The 21,211-nt window shown below is 42.9% G+C and overlaps 1 protein-coding gene across 3 annotated transcripts in view; it reads left to right on the forward strand.

The window, feature by feature from the left end:
* The window catches only part of LOC127449666 (dedicator of cytokinesis protein 9-like), a 142,327-nt gene that overhangs the window by 48,320 nt on the left and 72,796 nt on the right, over window positions 1–21,211 (forward strand). For all 3 annotated transcript variants that reach the window (XM_051713218.1, XM_051713216.1, XM_051713217.1), the window contains exon 2: window positions 16,607–16,723. In XM_051713218.1, the coding sequence (XP_051569178.1) occupies window positions 16,607–16,723 (117 nt within the window). The remainder of the gene's footprint in view (window positions 1–16,606; window positions 16,724–21,211) is intronic.

Raw genomic sequence — 21,211 nt, forward strand, 5'->3', positions numbered from 1 at the left:
AGTGTTGCTCTGGGGGGTTTACACACTTTTGCTTCACTGTGATCAAGGACTGAGTCCATCAAAAGATTAAAGTCTCCCAATATTATATCATGAGGGGTGCCAGCGGCTTGCAACATCCCTTCAAGATCTATAAAAAAGCCCTGATCATCAGCGTTAGGTGCGTATATATTAGCCAAAATCAACCTTTGCCCTTGAATTTCAGCTAAAACAATAAAGACTCTCCCTAATTTATCTTTAGTCTGTTTGACACATTTGAATTGTAGATGTTTATTAATCAATATAATGACTCCTCTGCTCTTACTTCAGCCAGCACTAAAAAAAACATGTCCACCCCATATCTTCCCAAATTTTTCAGCTTCCTGCGGGGAGAGATGTGTTTCTTGAAGAAACACAATATCATATTTCTTACGTTTAAGAAAAGTAATAACCTTCCTTCTTTTTATGGGGTGCCCCAACCCATTTACATTCCATGTGGAGAGAGATAGTACACTCATATTAACATCTGACATTTTGATATAGTAGAAAAAATAAATTGTGTGTCAAAAACAAAATTATACAGACCACATTCCCCATTATTGAAACAATCAAACCCCAAACTTCCCCCCGAACAAAACAAACAGAAAAAAGAAAAACGTGCGCATTAGCCCCACGTACGAAAGCACCAACCGGCGACAATCCCTCTAAACTCAAAAGGTCCATGAATGCCCATGAGCCCCCACAACATCTTTGCCATCGGATTGCTCAGTTTTGCCTCACAAATTGAAATCCTTCGTTTCTATTCTCAGTTTGGCCGGAAACATCAGAGCAAAAGTGATCTTTTGCTGATGTAAGAGTTTCTTACATTCCTTGAACCGATTGCGTTTCTCTCTTGTCGAACTCGCAAAGTCCGGGAGCAAGAAAATATTATGGTTCTTCCAAGAAAGCTTCCCTTTTCTCCTCGCCTGGCGCAACACAAGATCTTTATTGGATGATCTCAGAAATCCGGCCAGAATCGATCGGGGGCCTATCTCCCTCAGCAAATCTGTGAGCTGGGACTCTGAGCTCGCTCGATTTCCAGCTTTTGGCCTGTTATGTTGAGCAGACTCGGGAAAAGCTCATCTAGGAATTTCACCATATCTCTGCCCTCCTCATGCTCAGGAATTTCAACAATTCGAATATTCTTCCTGCAGCTTCTATTCTCAAGATCTTCAAGCTTTTCAAGGAGATGTTCCAAATCAACTTTGGTCACGGGCGGATTAGCGGTTAATTCCCTCTTCTTCTCTCAGCATAAGTCACTCTTGTAACTAACTCAGAGAATTTTATTTCCATCGCCGTAATTCGATCGACGTATTACAGCGAGATCCTCCAAGTCAGCAAGAACCTTCGTCATCATCACTGTCATGTTGGACAACTGATGCTGGATCACCTCTCCCGCCGCGCCATCCAAATCGACTCCCCAGTCTGTAGGCCTGTCGGGGCTTTCATCCTGAACATGTAAGTGTCTTTTAATGTCTCCAGAGTCCGAGGATTTTGACTTCTTTGCCATGTTTTGCCTCAAAGAGCAAATGTGTAACTGGGTGTATCAAATTTCACCAGATTATAACATGAAAATAATTAAAAATTTAGCAAAGTGCACAGAGCTCGTCGCTCACACGTCTGCTTCTTGCATGGCGTCACGTGACCTCCTAATATTTTTATATTTTATAATAAAGCAAGCATCACTATTACTATTGGTCATACCCCTAGTCCTAAGTATTAAAGGTGCAGAGGTGCGGTGCAGCAATCAGACATTTTTTTTTTAAAACATAAAAAAATCCCAGACTTATATTAAAGAAGAGACCTGAGCCATATCTAGGGCCCTTCAGATGTGGGCTCTTTTGACTGAGCTAGAAAGCATCCACCCAAAACATCCTAGCAATTGCATTGTAATACACTAACAACCACTCGGGACACCTTACTGTATTTTCACCTAAAATGAAAGTTCTGTCATCATTCACTCACCCTCATTTTGTTTCCGAACCTGTATGACTACTTTTCCTCCTTGGAACACAAAAGGAGACGTTAGCCTTTAGTCACCATTCACATTTATTGCATCTTTTTTTCCCATTATTGAAAATCAATGGAGACTGAAACTAACTTCTGTTGTACAGCCATACAGGTTTGCAACAGCAAAGACCTTTTCAAACCAAAGGCGACATGATTAAAAGAGGCGAATTGCCGATGAATGGCCCTTGCACATAGAAAGCGACGTGAATGACCGCCATTAAGACATACACGCCTTTGCAATAGGTGGTGCTAATCAACAAGCTATTTTACTCTGTACAGTAGGTGGCTCAACGCACCTTTCAGCTGGTCTGCCCTCCGCCTATGACGGATAAGAAGAAATACTTTACAAGCAGATAGAAATAAGAAAACTGATTTCTCTACAAGATGCAGCAGTGATGAAGAGTTCCCTATCTGTCACTCACTCGACAATGTGTCGATGTAGTGACACTAGGGGTCACTGTTGGGAGCCCGAGACACCTCTGGTCTTTGATAAAAGGCCAGTAAAAATTGGCGAGTGATATTTGCATGCCACACCCCCCGACATACGGGTATAAAAGGAGCTGGTATGCAACCACTCATTCAGATTTTCTCTTCGGAGCCGAATGGTCATGCTCACTGAGCTGAATTCCCACGACTGTTCATTCACCTCTGCTGGATCTGACGGCGCATTTCAGCAACTTCTCCCTCCTCTGTACTGGTGCACTGCAGAGATTGCCCCTGGGCGCTTCGGCAGAAATAAAAGAGTATATTTCTCTAAAAGAGTATATTTCTCTAAAAGAGCGGCACACACGGAATGTCTTTTTAAAGACGCGTCTTTCTAAAGATGCTTTTCCGATTGTGTGTTATTCCTGGTTGCGCTCGTTATCTCTCACCTTCTGACGGTCACGATCACTGTCTTTCATGTCTGGGCACTGCTCACTCGGAGACAGCGTTCGTGGATGGTCATGTTCTCATTGCGAGGACATGTCCATGGCAACGTTGCGGTCCCGGCTCGCCTTCATAAGAAAGCAAGCCACCACTTAGGCTCCCCGCCTCGGTCCTTTTACCCACGGGTATGAGGCCAGCGCGGCTAGCACTGGGGGCGATTTGGGGACCCCAATGGGACCGCCTCCACCGGGTATCCCCCCGCGGACCTCCCATTCCCCAGCACGCTCGTCTGCCCCAATCGGGCTTCCGGATGAGTCCGCCGGCTCGTCTCACGGCAATTTCGACCCCTTATTCGGAGCCTGCGAAAGTGATGAGCTCTCGAGCGCAGCATTGTCCAGTCGGAAGCCTCAGCTGGGCTCCTCCCTTCAGGGACGATTGCCCAGTCACAGGCTGACGCGGAGATGACGACATGCTTTCCCAGGCAGCCACAAGCGTCGGCTAGAGTGGAACCCTCTGCTCTTCCCTGAACCCTCGCAGCTCGGTGATTGGTTTCTGGGCTTGTGGCGCCGCTCAAAGCCACGCCCCGCCCCCGTTCCTTTCTTCCCAGAAGTGCATGAAGAGCTGACAAGGTCGCAGGAGGCACTTTTTACTGCCCGGTCCCAATCTTTTCAGCTTCCCCACCCTCACTACCCTCGATGGTGGGGCGGCCAAGGGCTATTCGGCAATCCCCCGGTGGATAAAGGCCACCTGGCACAGGTGCCCAAAGCCCCCATCCAAGGCCTGTAGGTTTACGTCGTCTCTGATGGCCAAGGCCTACGGTGCCGCTGGACAAGCCGCCTCCGCCCTGCACGCCATGGCTCTCCTACAAGTCTGCCAAGGCGCTAAAGGAACTGCAGGAGGGTAGTTCTGCCCCGGGATTGATGCAGGAACTGCGCTCGGCGACTGACCTCGCTCTCCGAGCGATGGAGGTCACGGTGCGGTCTCACGGGCGGACGATGGCCACACTAGTGGTCCAGGAGCGCCACCTTTGGCTCAACCTGGTCGAGATGGGCAAGGCCGACAAGACACGGTTCCTTGCTACCCCCATTTCCCAGGCGGGCCTATTCGGCGACACCGTCGAGGACTTTGCCCAGCAGTTCTCGATGGTGGAGCAGTAGACGGATGCTAGCCGGCATATCCTGCCCCGGCGCAGCTCAAGATCCCGCACCCCGTCTACTCATCTCCAAGGGTGTCCCCCTGCGGTGACTGCACCGGCTCCGCCGCAGCCCGCCCCTTCGGCCCGGCCCTGGCGTGGAGCCCACCGCAGGAAGCAGACGCCACCCATCTCGCAGCCGCCCAGAACCCGTGAAAGGCTTCAAAGTGCCCTTGAGATGGGCGACCCAGGGACAACGAAACCCGCTGCTCTGGAGCTGGCAAGCAGATCTCTCCATCTTTTTGTTACCTTTTGCATTTAATTGCGCTGCATGCCCAAGTGGCTGCAGTACTCAAGAGCTCAGCAAGAGCAGTTTCCTTGTTCCCTGGGTCATGTATCCGGTGTGCATGGCCGTCATCACGACCACCATCCACCACTCTATTTGGCAGGTTTAGCGCTCCAGCGGCGGTCTCCCGCCCCTGAGCGCCCAGCTGTGGCACAAATCCGCCCCCGATGTGACAGTCTTCACAGGTCAAGAGGACAGGCCTCTTCCTCCCCAGGCTGTTCCGGGGGTGGTCACAAGGAGCCAGGTAAGTGCTTCGATGTCCTTAGACTCAGCACGGCCACAACGTGGTGTGGCACCTCGAGCTCCGACCTGCCCCGCCGCGAGGTGGTACGTCCGATGACGTTGTCCCTTTGGTCCCCCTTGTGTGGAACTTGGACGCATGGCTTGCGCTTTCCAATCCGTCGCAAGGGCTGGTCCGGACCATCCGACTCGTCTACGCGATTCACTTCGCCGGGCGTCCGCCCAGGTTCAGCGGTGTCCACTTCACCTTGGTGAAGGGCGAAAACGCTGCTACCTTGCGCGGAGATCGCTACCCTCCTACGGAAGGGCGTGATAGAACCTGTCCCTCCAGCCAAGATGAAGAAGGGGTTTTTCAGCCCCTACTTCATCGTACCGAAAAAAGGCGGTGGGTTGCGGCCAATCTTGGACCTGTGAGTACTGAACTTGGCTTTACACAGACTCCCGTTCAAGATGCTGACGCAAAAACACATTCTGGCAAGCGTCCGGCATCAAGATTGGTTCCCGGCGGTAGACCTGAAGGATGTGTACTTCCACGTCTCGATCCTTCCTTGACACAGACCCTTCCTGCGGTTTGCGTCCGAGAGTCAGGCGTATCAGTACAAAGTCCTCCCTTCAAAAAGGGCCGTTCGACACTCATAACTATGTTGGGGGAGGTTACGTGTCTACCTGATGTGCTGGCTATGAGGCACACAGTAGTTTGCCCACCACACACCGCCAGTTCACATAACACGGTTCAGCCAATTATGGCATTTCGTATAGGGACCCCTAGTGTCACTACCTCGAAACAACGTCGAGTGAGTGACAGATAGGGAACGTCATGGTTACTTGTGTAACCTCTGTTCCCTGATGGAGGGAATGAGACGTTGTGTCCCTCCTGCCACAACGCTGAACTACCCGCTGAAATGGCAGGACCTTATATCGGCTCCTCAGCATAAAACCTGAATGAGTGGTTGCATACCAGCTCCTTTTATACCCGTATGTCCGGGGGAGTGGCATGCAAATACCACTCGCCAATTTTCATTGGCCTTTTATCAAAGACCAGAAGTGTCTCGGGCTCCCAAGAGTGACCCGTAGTGTCACTACATCGACACAACATCTCGTTTCCTCCATCAGGGAACGGAGGTTACACAAGTAATCATGATGTTTGTTGTTGAGTTGATAAACGAGAAAGAAAATATTGGAGACACCACAAACTATTTCAGTTCACCTGCTGGACAAGTTGACTGGCAGTATTACCATGTGTACACAGTCTGAGGGGTGATCAGAAAGAATCGAGTGTCAAAAATAATATTAATGGTTAAAACATGTTATCATTTTGAACAATGCTGATTACATGCCATTGCCAGACATTCTCTATATACTTGTGTTAAGTACATTTGTTTAAAATCAGTGCATCTTGTACACTTAGAATGACTGTTGTTACAGATGTTGTTGTCATTTGGAACTATACTGATTGTATCTCATTGCATGTGTATCTAAATTTGCTCAAAACAATTAAACATAATGGCATTTAAATGCTCAAAGAGTCTATTTAATGCAAGAAATACAACACCACACTTTCAGTCTGACCCATTATTAGATATTTTAAAACTTGCCAACGACAGCTGTTAATGACTTTTAACAATTGCACAGAAATAACAATTTTGAGGAGACAGTACCACATTTTTTTTTGTATACAAATGCATTTTGAAACAAAGACATACAGTGTGTTGCAAGTTACAGCATTAATTTTATTAATATCTGGCGAATAAATCACTTAAGATCTGTACAGTTGTTTATTAAAAAGGTGATACAAAGTCGAATATGCAGCGATATACATTATTTTAGAGATATAAGAGAACTTACGTAAAATTAAATGCAAAGGAAAAAAATACAGCAATATGGAATACATTATGAAGACAATCCATGTAAGATCAGAAAGCTTTTTAAAAGGGATGCAAGGCAGTGATGCAGCTATATCATTTACATGTTACGAGAACCCATAGGAGAAAAGGAGTTTCAGTTTTTAAGGCATTTGATGCAAATGAAACATACCTCCTCACTGCTGGTTCAGGATTTCTTCAGGAGTTCCTTCAGCATTTAATGTTGGTGGTCAAAACAGCTTTCTGTGCTTTAGTGCCACCTGTTGTGCTGGCTTTGGTAACTGCAGCAGCTCCTGACACGTGATTCACAGCTCAAATTTTATTGGTCGAAATTGTTTTTGACACACTCACCATAAAAAAAAACCTTCGCTTTGTCGGCACGCGATTCAGCAAGAGTGTTCTTTCCAGGTGTGAAGGGCTCGTTAGGAATCCATTGTTTCTGTAAAAAAAAAATTCAATTTGTGAGAGATTGCAGCAAAGGTTCGCATTTGGTGTGAAAAGGCCTTAAAGGCCCAAACATACTCTACGCAAGTATGTGAACACAGATGCACCTTGCTACGCATACTTGATGTCACGCGTTGATGGTTTGTGAAATGTGTCAGCGCTCAGTTCATAATCCAACGCAAGTTGTATGCATTCTCTGCTTTGCCGCAAGGGGCGCTAGACTGGATTTTCTTCTTTTTAGTCAACAACTGTCATGGTGGACTCGAGCAGCAATTTGAGTTGAATCTTTTTGAAAAATACATACAAATTTTTGTCCCCATCCATTTAACCTAACTGTTTTTTTCCCTGTGTCTCTCCCCACTCCTCAACTATCGACTCATCTACCACATTCGGTTTTGTGGTCATGCCTAAAAAATATATTGCCCCCTTGTGGTCTGAGGTTTGTAACCACCAGAGCAACGCAAGAGCGCACGTAATGGATGTACAACGGGACCACACGTTGGCCACACGTTGGCCAAGCGCTCGCGTCTGCGTACTTGCTTGAATTACTGTATGTTTCGGCCTTAAAGGTGCGATGAATGAGAACAGAATTGACATATTTGGGTGAACTATCCCTTTAACGACTGCTTAGAAATGCCATGGTAACCACCCACAACACCCTAACATCGTGGTGGCACGTTTCCCATGGGCAAGCATATGTAAAAATCAAGTTAATAATGAAATTATTCAAAAGATTGATTTTTATACTTAATAATTTTCTCTATTGGCATTTCACAACTCAATAATGTGCCATCTTGCCCTTCCCGAGAGGGATCTTTTACCCCTGAAAAATGACTACAGGAAATGTGTGTGTGCTGTATATATTTGTTTATGTACACACGTGCTCTTGAGTGTCTAAATATGATTGAATGCCAAGCATACACCGAGCCAGAATGTGACCTTTTACGAGAACGCCACAGTGCAGGACTAAAGCAAATAAGATGAGCAGCAGTAGTGTGTGAGTGTGTGTGTTGTCCTGCTGTGTGAATGTACTTTGAGAAAATGAGTTGTTTATCATATGAGACTGTATTTTCTACTTTAGTAAGATGAGAATAAAGAGACAGGATGAATGTGTTTCATGCAGAACAGGATCAAGACTTGAAGCCATCTGTAAACAGCAGTTTCAGACTCTGGCTGTCTCTTTCATTTTCCTGCTCTCCCGTTAACTGTCTTTCTCTCTGCCATCTATAATGAATTCATCTTCCTTTATATTTAATATGACTAATCTCTGCAGTAACTTTGTCATTCTATTTGGCAAAACACAGTCACAAAATGAGGGACTTTCCATTGTATTCTATCTCTTTATTTGTTCTTATTGTGCTTCTCTCCTGAGCTTTGTCTGTTTTTCTCTGGCAGGTGAAATCGACAGTTCAGATCTCTGTTTCAGCACAGAGGGAGGACAGATGAGTGTGACATAACACAGTAACAATAGTGTACTGGACATACACATGCACACACACACACACACACACACACACATGCACACACACACTCCCCCATGCCAGAACAGCTGTGTGAAGGAGTGGTCTTTCCCTCTCTCAAGAAGGAGAGAGATAGAGGGAGAGAGAGGGAGGGACTGAACTGATAGAGAAACACTGTTGAGAACTCCACATGGTAAAGTTCAGAAACAGAGAAGAGTGGGAGTGCAGAAAGAGAGATTGAAGAATCTTATCGGGGTATGCAGGCTGTTGCAGAGCTCTGGTGTTAGATTCCTTCTAAAACGCTGTTCGTGTCCGGGTCTCTATTCTGCAGTTATAACTTTGAGGCTTTAGCTCTCAGTTCTTCTAGAGGGTTTGTGTTGTGGATCATGCAGGGGAGGGCTGGACGAGCCACCCGTAAGGATGCAGTGTGTGAGACCCCTCAGCAGGGCAGGAGTCTGGGGGAGATGGAGGTAGAGGGGGAAACAACTGCACCTGTAGGGGTAAGTCTCTCCTCTGACCATCTAAAGTATAAAAAACAGCTAGAGAATGTCTTGTACTGCATGGTTTACCTGCTGGTTTACCAAAAAAGGCTGAGTTCAGAATGACATAGCGCTCTAAACTGCTGTATAGGATATAACATCTCTGACCAGGAGTAACGGATAGAATAAAAAAGATTTAATTACATCAATGAGCGCGTGTTTTGCGTGACAGACTTCAGTCCTTTAGACGTACAGTATATGATGATGTTTATATTTACACACATTTATATTTATGAGAAAGAGCATTATGTAAAAAATGTACTTCTTAGTGGCTCTTCAGCATGAAACCGATCTAACTTTCTGGGGTGCGTCGTCTAGTGTCAAGTTTCAACACATACAAAATATATTGGATATTAAAATGAATAAATGTCAACTTTTTTCAGTCTGTTATTTTTGTATTTATTTATTGCCCCTTAATTATTAATTATATTGCCCCTAATTAATTATAGACAGTTCCTGAATAATGTTATTTACATAGGCTAAATATACTATTTTTTAAATTTACTTTTATTATGCATCGTATTTCAATGGGGATATGATTTATTACAGCTGACAGTTACATGAGCAAACAAGGTTTTAACATCGACAACAAGACAAAATTGAAATGCACAGCTTTTTAATACTTCTGTGTTCAAGTTTATTGGATCAATACAGGTAAACATCATCTTAGGCGATAATGCATAACTTTACAGAGAGCTTACGACCTACTAGTTAAGTCTTGCCTTAAGAACAGCTGGTGCAACCAAATTAAGCACTGACTTAGTTGCAAACTAACTAGTTTTTACTAAACCCTTAGTGTGAACTTTACGTCCCAGCTTAAGTGAGACCTTACGCACAGCTGGTGCAACCCAACCCAGACGAGTAACTTATTTTAAATAATTACATATAATTAATTCCATATTTTTCTCAATGGTTGATTACTTTAGTACCGATATAGAGTTATAAATATGCAGCAAAAATTCTTCCAAATATCATGATGTGACCACGATAACATGAAACACTTTACAATTTAAATAATATATATATATATAGTAGAGTATATAGTATAGTATAGTATATACTATATATATATATATATATATATACACTGTATATAAATTCATTTTAAAAAATCTAAAAAAGATTTTTCATTTTCTTTAAGAAAAATACTGTATAATTTCTGTCTTTTGATTTTAGGGTGAAATATGACCTGGACATGTTCTTAATAGGTTTTCTAAGATTCCCAATGTTAATTCACTAATGTTACACTTAGTAGTAGTGTTGTCAAAAATAAATGTATTACTTATGTAACTTTTTAAATAGGCTAAACAGGTGTGTTCAATAGCACATTGTCATATTAGCATATCTATGCTGTGGTACCGAAATTGGTATCGAGAGCCATGAAATTTCACTGGTATCGGCAACGACTACTGAAATTTTGGTACTGTGACAACACTTCTTAGTAGTATTCATTGATAGTTAATGTTAACTAATGTAGTTTATTAATGTTAACAAAAGGAACCTTATTGAAAAGTGTTACCAGAGGGTTCCTTCATGAGTTGTTGATGTACACCTGTGTTCACGTACACTCGTTACTGGCCTGTAGTGAAGTTCCAATAGGCTTGCAAAGTTTCATTTAAAAGAACTCTCCTGATTTATTGAATTAGAGTACAGAGTTGTATCTGTGTGTATAAAATTGTGTAATAGTGTGTGTCCATGTGTCTGTGGCAAATCAGAGTGGGAAAGCAACGATTTACAGCCCAGTTAAACAGCGAGTGCCGTCTGCTCTTACCTTAACATCCTCCATCGTCCCAGAGGGAGCAAAGCAGTTTAATGAGATTCCCTAACCCCTCCGCTTCCTTTGTAGTTCCAGCTTGACATTTGACACAACACATTTCTACGGTCATGCACATAAACATGTCTGCTTGTGCAAATGAGCATGCCAGAAGTTGGGCAGGATGTGTTCAAAAGGAAACATCAGCATCTTCCAAATGCTGCACACACGTACTGTAGTTGTGTGTTTCATGAATGTGCGTTCAAATGACTGTGCCTAACCTTGGCAAGCTCCTAATTAGTCTCATATTGTATTCATTAGTAGGTGTTTGTGTTGGCTGTGTTGAGTGACCTGTGGGAATTGTGGTTTAGCCTGGTGGTTGGCGTTTAGGTTGGCACGCTGGTTGCTTCTGCTGCCAGAATACCCTGCTGAAAAGACCAGTTAAGACTAGTATGAATCTCCATGCAGGTCCAAGTTGGTTTATGCTGGTTTGGTGCTGGTCTAGCTGGTGTAGGCTTGCTGGTTAAGCTAGATTTGAAGCCTAGAATGGGCACCAGCATACCAGCATGTAAAACACAAGTTATGCTGCTCTTTTTTTCTTTTTTCTTTTTTTTTTTTACAAAATACAGATTTTTATTTTTTTTTTAAACCATGGGATAGTGTCAGGCCTAAAAACTTCCTTATGGATGGGGGAAGGCAATGCATATGCAAATTTGTGCTGTTGCTGGCTGGTTTTGAAGCTTTGGAGTCTCTGTGCAATTTTGAAAGAGTGGCAACATTGGATGGCAGTGTCTCAGATGCACATTAAACAACAGTGTGTGTGTGGAATGCCTATTAAAATTCAGGTGACTTAGAGATGGTGAGTGCACTGCTTAGTAGAACAAACCTTATAGTTTGCTTAAACATTTTGTGATGTTTGGATGGGTTTCTGTAATGAGTTTTATGTGAATTTACATAGTGCTGTACTTCCAGTGAGCATTCCTCAGCAGGGAGTCCCCGTCAACGCACACGATAAGTGGATTACAGCCAAGAAATTCTCCACAAGTGCTTAACACACACACATAAACGCAGTGGATTAAACCCCCAGGTTTTTTTTTTTTCTTTATAAGACTTAACAGAAGGTTCAGTCGTTTCATTACGCAACTTTGTCTCAGATGTTTCTTGTACAATTCCATAAGCGATATAAGAATAGATCATAGAAACTATAGTTGACATAATTTAAGTATATATTAAATTAGGTGAATAGCATAGTTCAGACCATTTGGTCTTGAAGGAACTTGATGAGAATGTTTAGCCAGCTGCTTGCTTCGGCAGTGGGTGGAACTAACTCAAAAGCGGCAATCCCATTGGCTAGCGCTCACAGTCCACGTTTTGATTTAGCAAATCAGTTCGAGTGAACACAGTCAGGGTGATTACTATTAATGAGCCCAACAGCCTGCCAGCAGCGACAGACACTGAGCTGCAATCTACATGAGATAAGACATGAGCAAACTGAGAAGTCATCTTTGACTTGTAAGTTGATGTTGTTAAACAGATGAAAACATTTTACATTTTGGTAACTTTCAGTGAGTTTTAAATCTCTGACCTCTTTATTGTTAGTCTTTTTCACTGAAACACTGAATGACCAATAATGTTTCATGTACAACCACCAGCCAAAAAACTGAAGGGGACAGACATTTGGGATTTCTTTCATAGAGTCATGTGTGTGACAACAATAATCTGTCATAGTATACTTCTAAACAATATATTGTTCTTTGACTTTTCCATGTTTTTTGTTTGACCATTATATTGAATTTAGATTCATTGTAGTGGTGATGCTTGTGGCATATCTGTTTTAGAAAAAAAAAAAGAAAAAAGATCAGTGACCAAATCACCAACAGTGTAGACAGAGAGGTGACACAAGCTTCTGAAATTGTTCAGGTAAAATCATATTTGACACGGACATAAAGGACTTTTTTCCTTGGTTCTGGCTGACTGAACCAATGTTTGAAATGTTTGACAGCAGTCATTAAATTATATGATAATAATTTTGTTTAATATGAAAATTTTCATTCATACATGGTTCAACCTTTTAGTTCTACATATGAAAGTTCTATCATAAAAAATGCTGATGTTTCTTAAAAGTCCAGTTGATAGGGGGCATGGGTAGCTCAGCGAGTATTGACGCTGACTACCCCCCCCTTGGAGTCACGAGTTCAAATCCAGGGCGTGCTGAGTGACTCCAGCCAGGTCTCCTAAGAAACCAAATTGGCCCAGTTGCTAGGGAGGGTAGAGTCACATGGGGTAACCTCCTCGTGGTCGCGATTAGTGGTTTTCGCTCTCAATGGGGCGCGTGGTAAGTTGTGCATGGATTGCAGAGAGTAGCATGAGCCTCCACATTCTGTGAGTCTCCACAGTGTCATGCACAACAAGCCACGTGATAAGATGTGTGAAATGACTGTCTCAGAAGCGGAGGCAACTGAGACTTGTCCTCCGCCACCTGGATTGAGGTGAGTAACCGTGCCACCAAGAGAACCTACTAAGTAGTGGGAATTGGGCATTCCAAATTGGGGAGGAAAGGGGATAAAAAAAAGTCCAGTTGATATGCTTTCTTTCGAATGATGCCACATAATCTTAAAAAAAAATATTTAAAACTGTCATATTGTAAAAAGAGAGGCTTATGAGAACACCCTGTCTACACCGGGCAAGTCTGTTGACACGACACAATGGCTTGAGGCTGTCGTCACTGGACAAGTCGACACAAAGGTTCTAAACCATGTATTTGTTGGCAGTAGTAGCACCAGCGCATGGAATGGGACACCCGTTTACTGTCAGCATGACATGACACGCTGCAACGGACACTTTCAGTGTCATTGATCATCATTGATTATAATGGGTTCTATTGCTTTTCATGTGACGTGCCCATCGCATCCAGTGTAGACAGGGTGTTAGAATGCGTGTGCCCCCCCCCCCCCCATTTTTCAGATCGTTCCTATGCCCCTGGTTGTAAATGATGTAATACGTTCAGCAGGAATGCATATTTTATTAACCATGCGTCCTAACCCAAACCCCAACCCAAAAACTAACTATCAGTGGAGTAAAAATGTAATTTTGGAGTAAAAATGCGACCTCTGAATCGCACTCATTATAGTTTAGATGAACACAATTACTTCCTGGCTTCCATTGGACCAGAACCCGTGTCTCTGAGGCTGCAGTAGCACCACGGGAAAAGATAAAGACAATTTAATTGATGCAAAGGTATCTGATGGGATATAGTGCTTGTCAGTAACTCAGCAGAATGGGCCCGATGTCAGGGTACCGGAACATTCAGTAGCAACATGTCTAGTTCTTGTGTGATCATGTTGGATTTTCTTTTGCCTTTAGAAATTTCAGAGAGGGTTGTGGGAAACACATTTTTATGAAAGCTGTGTTTACTGTATGTGTGTGTGTGTGTGTGTGCGTGTCTGTGGAAGTATTTTTTCTCTGTGGGCACCAGCCTTTCGTTACATAGCCAGTAAGTGCCCGAGGCAGAGGTCTGCTGCTCTGCTCTGTATTCCGTGTAACGCTAAGAAGTCACAATGGATATTGTAACAGAGACCTGTTCCTCCATCATTATTGGGTGATTCAGACCGTTAATGTCGTCTTTAACCAATCATAGGATGGCTAAAGGGAAGATATGTGTGTGAGCTGTGCCTGGCACAGTTCAACACAACACTCATTCACAACTCTCTTCTCTGCCTCTTTTTCTCTCTGTTACTCACTCTAAAACAGAACAGATTATCTGCAAACAAAGACATTTGTGTTTGTCTTACTGAACACCATTTTCTCATCACAGCACACTGTATATATTGTATTTTCAGATTTTTCTTTTTTGAGCTCTCTTTAATGTAATTTTCTACTGGGGAAAAACAGCAAATAGCATGCAAATAGCATTTACAACTTTATTAATACCTGCGGGGCAATTAAAAATAGGGCTACAGGAGTGCTTTACAGAAAACAATGTTGGATAAAAAAAAAACAGAATAAATAAATAAACAGTGACAGGGAACAAATAACAGAAAATCAAATATACACACATAAAATATGTAACGGGAGCCAGCTGGTAGGTGCTGTGCAGTAAGTAAACCTCACTGCCCTGGCCTCAAAAGGCGCACTAGCGACTGACGCTAGTGGCTGTAGCCTTTAGCCTCCTCGCTAACGCGCCCGCCTCCCATGTCAGCTGACGCCGGTTCGAATGCCGCTCGGAGCGGGTCGAGCAGGACCGGTTACAAATATTTACGTCTTTATTTATTCTGAGTGACTATTTGCACACCAGTGTAAATAGCATTTGCCACACAGTGCAGCTATTTGCACCCCAATAGTCTGGTGGAACTACAGAACCAAGTTTTAGTGCAATTAATGATGGTGTTGCTACAGTAATATGGTGGTAAAATAGTAACCATGGTTAATTTTGTGGTTACTATAATTTTATTACAAAATACCATGGTGAAACTATGGTTACTGTAGTAAAACCAAGGTTATTTTTTATAAGTGAAGGTTAGGGTTAGGGGTTGTTGTAGGGTGTCTGTGTGACTCTAAATAAACATGATAAACACGTTGCAGTGATGCCCATTTACTGTAAGCTAGTATTTAAATATGGGTGCAAATAGTATCTGCCTTATTTATTAAACGGATAGCCTCAGGTACAAAGGTAAATTTATAACAATTTGTAAAAAATCTCATACTATGTAAGTGCTGCCCAAGGGGCAATAGCTCAAATTGAGAATGTAAAGGATGTTTTGTGAAATTGACCACCATCTCCTGAGTCTTTGAGACATTCAGTTCCAGTTCACATTGTCACACCAGATGATAGACTTTTGCAGTGCAGGCCCATAATCCTGCTCTGAACTTAAAAACAGGGAGAGAGGAACTGTATCGTCAGCGTATTTTACTATATAACAGTTATCATGGGAACTTTTGCAGTAGTTTGTGTACAACATAAACATAACTGGGGAGCGTACACATCCTTGAAGTGAGCCCATAGAAGTACAATGTGTATCTGATAAGACAGCATTTGCCCTAACTCTCTGCTGTCTTCCTTATAAAGTCCAATATCCATAAAACAAGACCATGATTAAAGGTGCACACAGTAATTTTTTTCCTCATTTAAGATTTACCTCTAAAGAAATGAATAGTGATTTTGAAACATATGTATAAAATAATGACCACTCATGTGAGATGAAGAGTTCAGTCATATCAGTAACCTTATCAAAACTGTTTAATTCTTACATGGACAGGGGCACCTCATGGGGGCTGCCATGTTAGAATCACATGACCAGCCGAATACTACTCGTTTAAACTCAGTAACCGCCCTGTTGTTGGACACTTTCACTCTTGGATTAAATTAATCCTGGTTTACTGTGCATAGTGAATTTCTACAATGGCATCTGTAACTGAAAACTGTTTGAGTGATGCAGCATCCAGGCCATTAGGTGTCAGTGTAAGCCATACTTCAAAAAATTACTGAGTGCACCTTTAAGATTGAACTCACGGATCATTTTTCCCCCAAGATAAAGGGTTGCATTGTATTAATGCTGATGAAATGTTCCCACAAAAAAAATTTAGCATATGAGATTCATTCTCTATTTTTTTCCTGATCTTTTCAAATAAAAGAGTTACATGTTGTACTGTAACTTTTTGGACTCTTTCTCAGAACTTTCTTCCATGTCCAAAAACTAAGCTGGAAGAACAGCAGGACAAAAAAGATCAATATGTATATGATTCAATTAATGTCCTGACTGAATTAACCAGACTGGTGTGAGGATCTGCGATTGTAAACGCAAATGTTACAGCACTACCACACACCTCAAACTGTCATTGAAAGACATTGATGGATGAGTTAATTTGAACTCCTTTTGGGGCAATATTGATCTGTTCATCTAGTTTTCCCCTGTTAAATGTGTGTGTGTTTTGTCTCCAGGTAAAAACGAAGATGATTGAGCCGTTGGACTATGAGAGTGTTCTTGTCCAGAGGAAGACACAGATACTCAGTGATGTCCTCAGAGACATGTTGCAGTTCCCTATTGATGACTTTCAGGTCAGATCTTCTATTTGCCTGTCCTTCTGTCCATCCAGCTTTCAGAACATCCATTCTTCCCTCTGTATTCAATTCCTCCATCCTTTTACCTATTCTTCTCTGCTATAGCGACACAGGGGAATAGCGCCATTTATTTGCACATACTGTCCGCACGTGCTGTCTGCATTTTATCGCCCAATTCACTAGAGGAATTTTGCAAATAAGGCAACAGCATAAGCACACCCAACATTTTGTGCTAAACACAATCTTGCGGGTCAGTTCTGAGTGCTAGGTTGTGGAAGAAGCAGCAAACTACCACAATTTAAAGTACATACACATGCTGGGAATATACAGCATCACTCCAATACAGTGTTATTATAGTTAACAAAACTGAAACTAAAACTAGATAAAAACTTTTTCGTTAACTAAAATAAAAATAAAAACTGAAACTATTGGGGGAAAAAACTGAAACTAAACTAAAATGCTTTTTCATAACTCCAAAACTAACTAAAATAATAATAAAAATATTGGTCTCAAATTCATTTTAGTTTTAGTTTTTGATATACTAGGGTGAATATGGGCAAAGTGGGACACTTTTGGAAATGTTCCATTTCTTGGCACTTTTAATTATGATCCAAACACACATAACCTAACATTATACCTTTGAAGAAAGCTTAGGATGTCTTCAACTTTAGTCAAAAGCAAAAATGAAGACATTTTTACTGGGGTCATATGGATTACTTTTATGCTGCCTTTATGTGCTTTTTGGAGCTTCAAATTTCTGGTCACCATTCACTTGCATTGTATGGACCTACAGAGCTGAAATATTCCTCTAAAAAATATTCATTTGTGTTCAGCAGAAGAAAGAAAGTCACACATCTGGGATGGCATGAGGGTGAGAAAATGATGAGAGAATTTTCATTTTTGGGTGAACTATCCCTTTAATTGCTTACTTCCCAAAGATTAGTTTAGTAATGATTAATAATGATTTAAGGAAATTGATATGGATACAGTGGGGATCAAGTTTAAATGCCCTTTGTCACTTTACCCATATTCACCCTGTATTATAACATTTGCAACATTTACAATCCAAATTAAACATGATAATACAACTAGATAGAGGTAACACGACTGCCCTAAGAAATGTAATGATGTTAGACTTCTTAAATGATACCAGTAAACGTTCAGCTTTGGCAGACATAAAAAATGATAAAACTAAAACTAAAATAAAAACTAACTAAACTGAAACTGAGAAAATGAAAACTAAACTAAAACTAACAGAATAACTGTGAAAGTTATTCTATTCTAACCACACCAGGTGGTTAGAATGGGCAGCAACATCTCCTCATCACTGACCCTCAACACTGGAGCCCCACAGGGCTGTGTTCTCAGCCCACTCCTGTATTCCCTGTACACACATGACTGTGTGGCAACACACAGCTCCAATGCCATCATTAAGTTTGCTGATGACACGACGGTGGTAGGTCTGATCACTGACAATGATGAAACAGCCTACAGAGAGGAGGTGCACACTCTGACACACTGGTGTCAGGAGCACAACCGCTCCCTCAACGTCAGTAAGACAAAGGAGCTTGTGGTGGACTTCAGAAGAAAAGACAGAGAACACAGTCCCATCACCATCAATGGAGCACCAGTGGAGAGAGTCAGCAGCTTCAAGTTCCTGGGTGTCCACATCACTGAGGAACTCACATGGTCCATCCACACTGAAGTCGTTGTGAAGAAGGCTCATCAGCGCCTCTTCTTCCTGAGACGGCTGAGGAAGTTTGGAATGAACCGCCACATCCTCACACGGTTCTACACCTGCACTGTAGAGAGCATCCTGACTGGCTGCATCTCCGCCTGGTACGGCAATAGCACCACCCACAACCGCAAAGCACTGCAAAGGGTGGTGCGAACTGCCAGACACATCATCGGAGGTGGGCTTCCCTCCCTCCAGGCGGTGTGTGAAAAAAGCTCGGAGGGTCATCAGAGACTCCAGCCACCCGAGCCATGGGCTGTTCTCACTGCTACCATCAGGCAGACGGTATCGCAGCATCAGGACCCGCACCAGCCGACTACATGATAGCTTCTTCTCCAAAGCAATCAGACTTTTGAACTCTTGATCTCCCACGATCAAAATACATCAGCACTGCATTTTATTACCCTTACTCTTATATCTCACACCGGACTGTCATAAATTATATTATTATTATATTATATTCTCTCTTAACAACTGACTATCAACTGACAGCCTGAATGTCAATACAGTACAATACTGTACATTCTATATATACTATATATACTTTTTTTATTTTTATTGAATAATGTGTATCTATATTGTGTGTATTGTATACTGTACAGTGTATGTTATTATTTGTATATTGTGTTGTGTGTAATTATGTGTATATCAGATGTTTAAATTGTGTTGTGTAAATCTGATGTTTATTGTAAATTGGTATATGTCTCATCACTGTCACGACTGCTATGTTGCTCAGAACTGCACCCAAGAATTTCACACACTATTGCACTTGTGTATATGGTTGTGTGACAATAAAAGTGATATGATTTTGATTTGATTTGAAAACTAACGAAAAGTAAAACTAATTTGGAATGACAAATTGAATATAAAATAGAAATACAAACTACAACAACTATAATAACACTGCTCCACCACTGCAATCCAGGCATCTGAATCAGCTCTTTAAAATGCAGAAATTACTGCTGCCATGATCAATAGAACACACATCTGTTCTCTTCAAATCTAAAGGCATGTAGTTTTGTACAGGCCTGTTTGCTTTGAAATGCAATTTTTCAGAATGAACAGCAAGAGAGCTGAGTGACGGGGAACCTGCTTAGATGTTAGTTTTCGCTGTGCTCTCAGTGGTGTGTGTTAAGTTTATCTCTGAAACAAACACACATACACATCTCATTCAGTTCAATAGTCAGATGTCTTTTCTCTTTCTGTCTTCATAAGGGCCGGCCTTTCCATTACAACCATTACACAACCCTCAAATAACATTCCAGCAACATTCTCTCAGGGGATCTTTTGAGCTCTGCTTCTCTAAATTGAGTCATCGGTTTGTTTTCCTTTACAAAGGGGTGTGTCAGAGATGTCATTGTTATGTATAGACCTTAGTTTATAGGGAACTGAAACATAAAAATCGACTGCCCAGTTATCTAAAACATACACCGATCAGCCACAACTGTCACGTATTCCCTGATTTTTATTTTATAGTTTTATTTCTTGAGTGGTTTTCCCCTGATTGTTTCCCCAGGTGTTACTCATTCCCTTGTTTTCCCTTGTGTATTTAAGCCCTTGTTTCCCCTGGTTTCTTTGTCAGTCTTCGCATGTGTTGTTATGTTCTGTACTTGGTTCCCTGTGTTTTGTTCCCCAGTTGCTGCCCGTGCTCACGACCAAGGAGGTCATTCCCCAGTCGCTGCCCGTGCTCACGACCACGGAGGTCGTTCCAGTCGCTGCCCGTGCTCACGACCACGGAGGTCGTTCCCCAGTCGCTGCCCGTGCTCATGACCACGGAGGTCGTTCCAGAGTTGCTGCCAGTGCTCACGACCACGGAGGTCGTTCCAGAATCGTTGCCAGTGCTCACGATCACGGAGGTCATTCCAGAGTCGCTGCCAGTGCTCACGATCAGGGAGGTCGTTCCAGAGTAGCTGCCAGTGCTCACGATCCGGGAGGTCGTTCCAGAGTCGCTGCCAGTGCTCACGATCAGGGAGGTCTTTCCAGAGTTGCTGCCAGTGCTCACGATCAGGGAGGTCGTTCCAGAGTCGCTGCCAGTGCTCACGATCAGGGAGGTCGTTCCAGAGTCGCTGCCAGTGCTCACGATCAGGGAGGTTGTTCCAGAGTCGCTGCCAGCTCTCCTCAAGCCTCCCACGACTCCACCTTCCATGGCTCCACCTGTGTTCATCGAGCCTCTCCTGGCTCCACCTGTATTCGTCGAGCCTCTCCCAGCTCCGCCTGCCTTCCTCGAGCCTCCCACGACTCCGCCTTCCATGGCTCTGACCCTCGAGCCTCTCCCGGCTCCGCCTGCCTTCGTCGAGCCCCTGAGGCTCCTCCTCCAGCGGCTCTGCCCGCTCCTCCATAGACTCCTTCTCCAGCAGGAGATCAGCAGTTACAGAAATACTCAAACGAGCCTGTCTGGCACCAACAATCATGCCACGGTCCAGATCACTGAGATCACATTTTTTCCACATTCTGATGGTTGATGTGAACATTAACTGAAGCTCCTGACCAGTATCTGCATGATTTTATGTGCTGCACTGCTGGCACACGATTGGCTGATTAGATAATCGCATGGATGATTGTTGGTGCCAGATGGGCTGGTTTGAGTATTCCTGTAACTGCTGATCTCCTGGGATTTTCACACACAACAGTCTCTAGAATTTACTTAGAATGGTGCCAAAAACAAAAAACATTCAGTGAGTGGCAGTTCTGTGGACAGAAATGTCTTGTTGATGAGAGAGGTCAACAGAGAATGGCCAGACTGGTTCGAA

Source organism: Myxocyprinus asiaticus, chromosome 12 (genome assembly GCF_019703515.2).
Source record: "Myxocyprinus asiaticus isolate MX2 ecotype Aquarium Trade chromosome 12, UBuf_Myxa_2, whole genome shotgun sequence".
In the NCBI taxonomy this organism is placed as follows: domain Eukaryota; kingdom Metazoa; phylum Chordata; class Actinopteri; order Cypriniformes; family Catostomidae; genus Myxocyprinus; species Myxocyprinus asiaticus.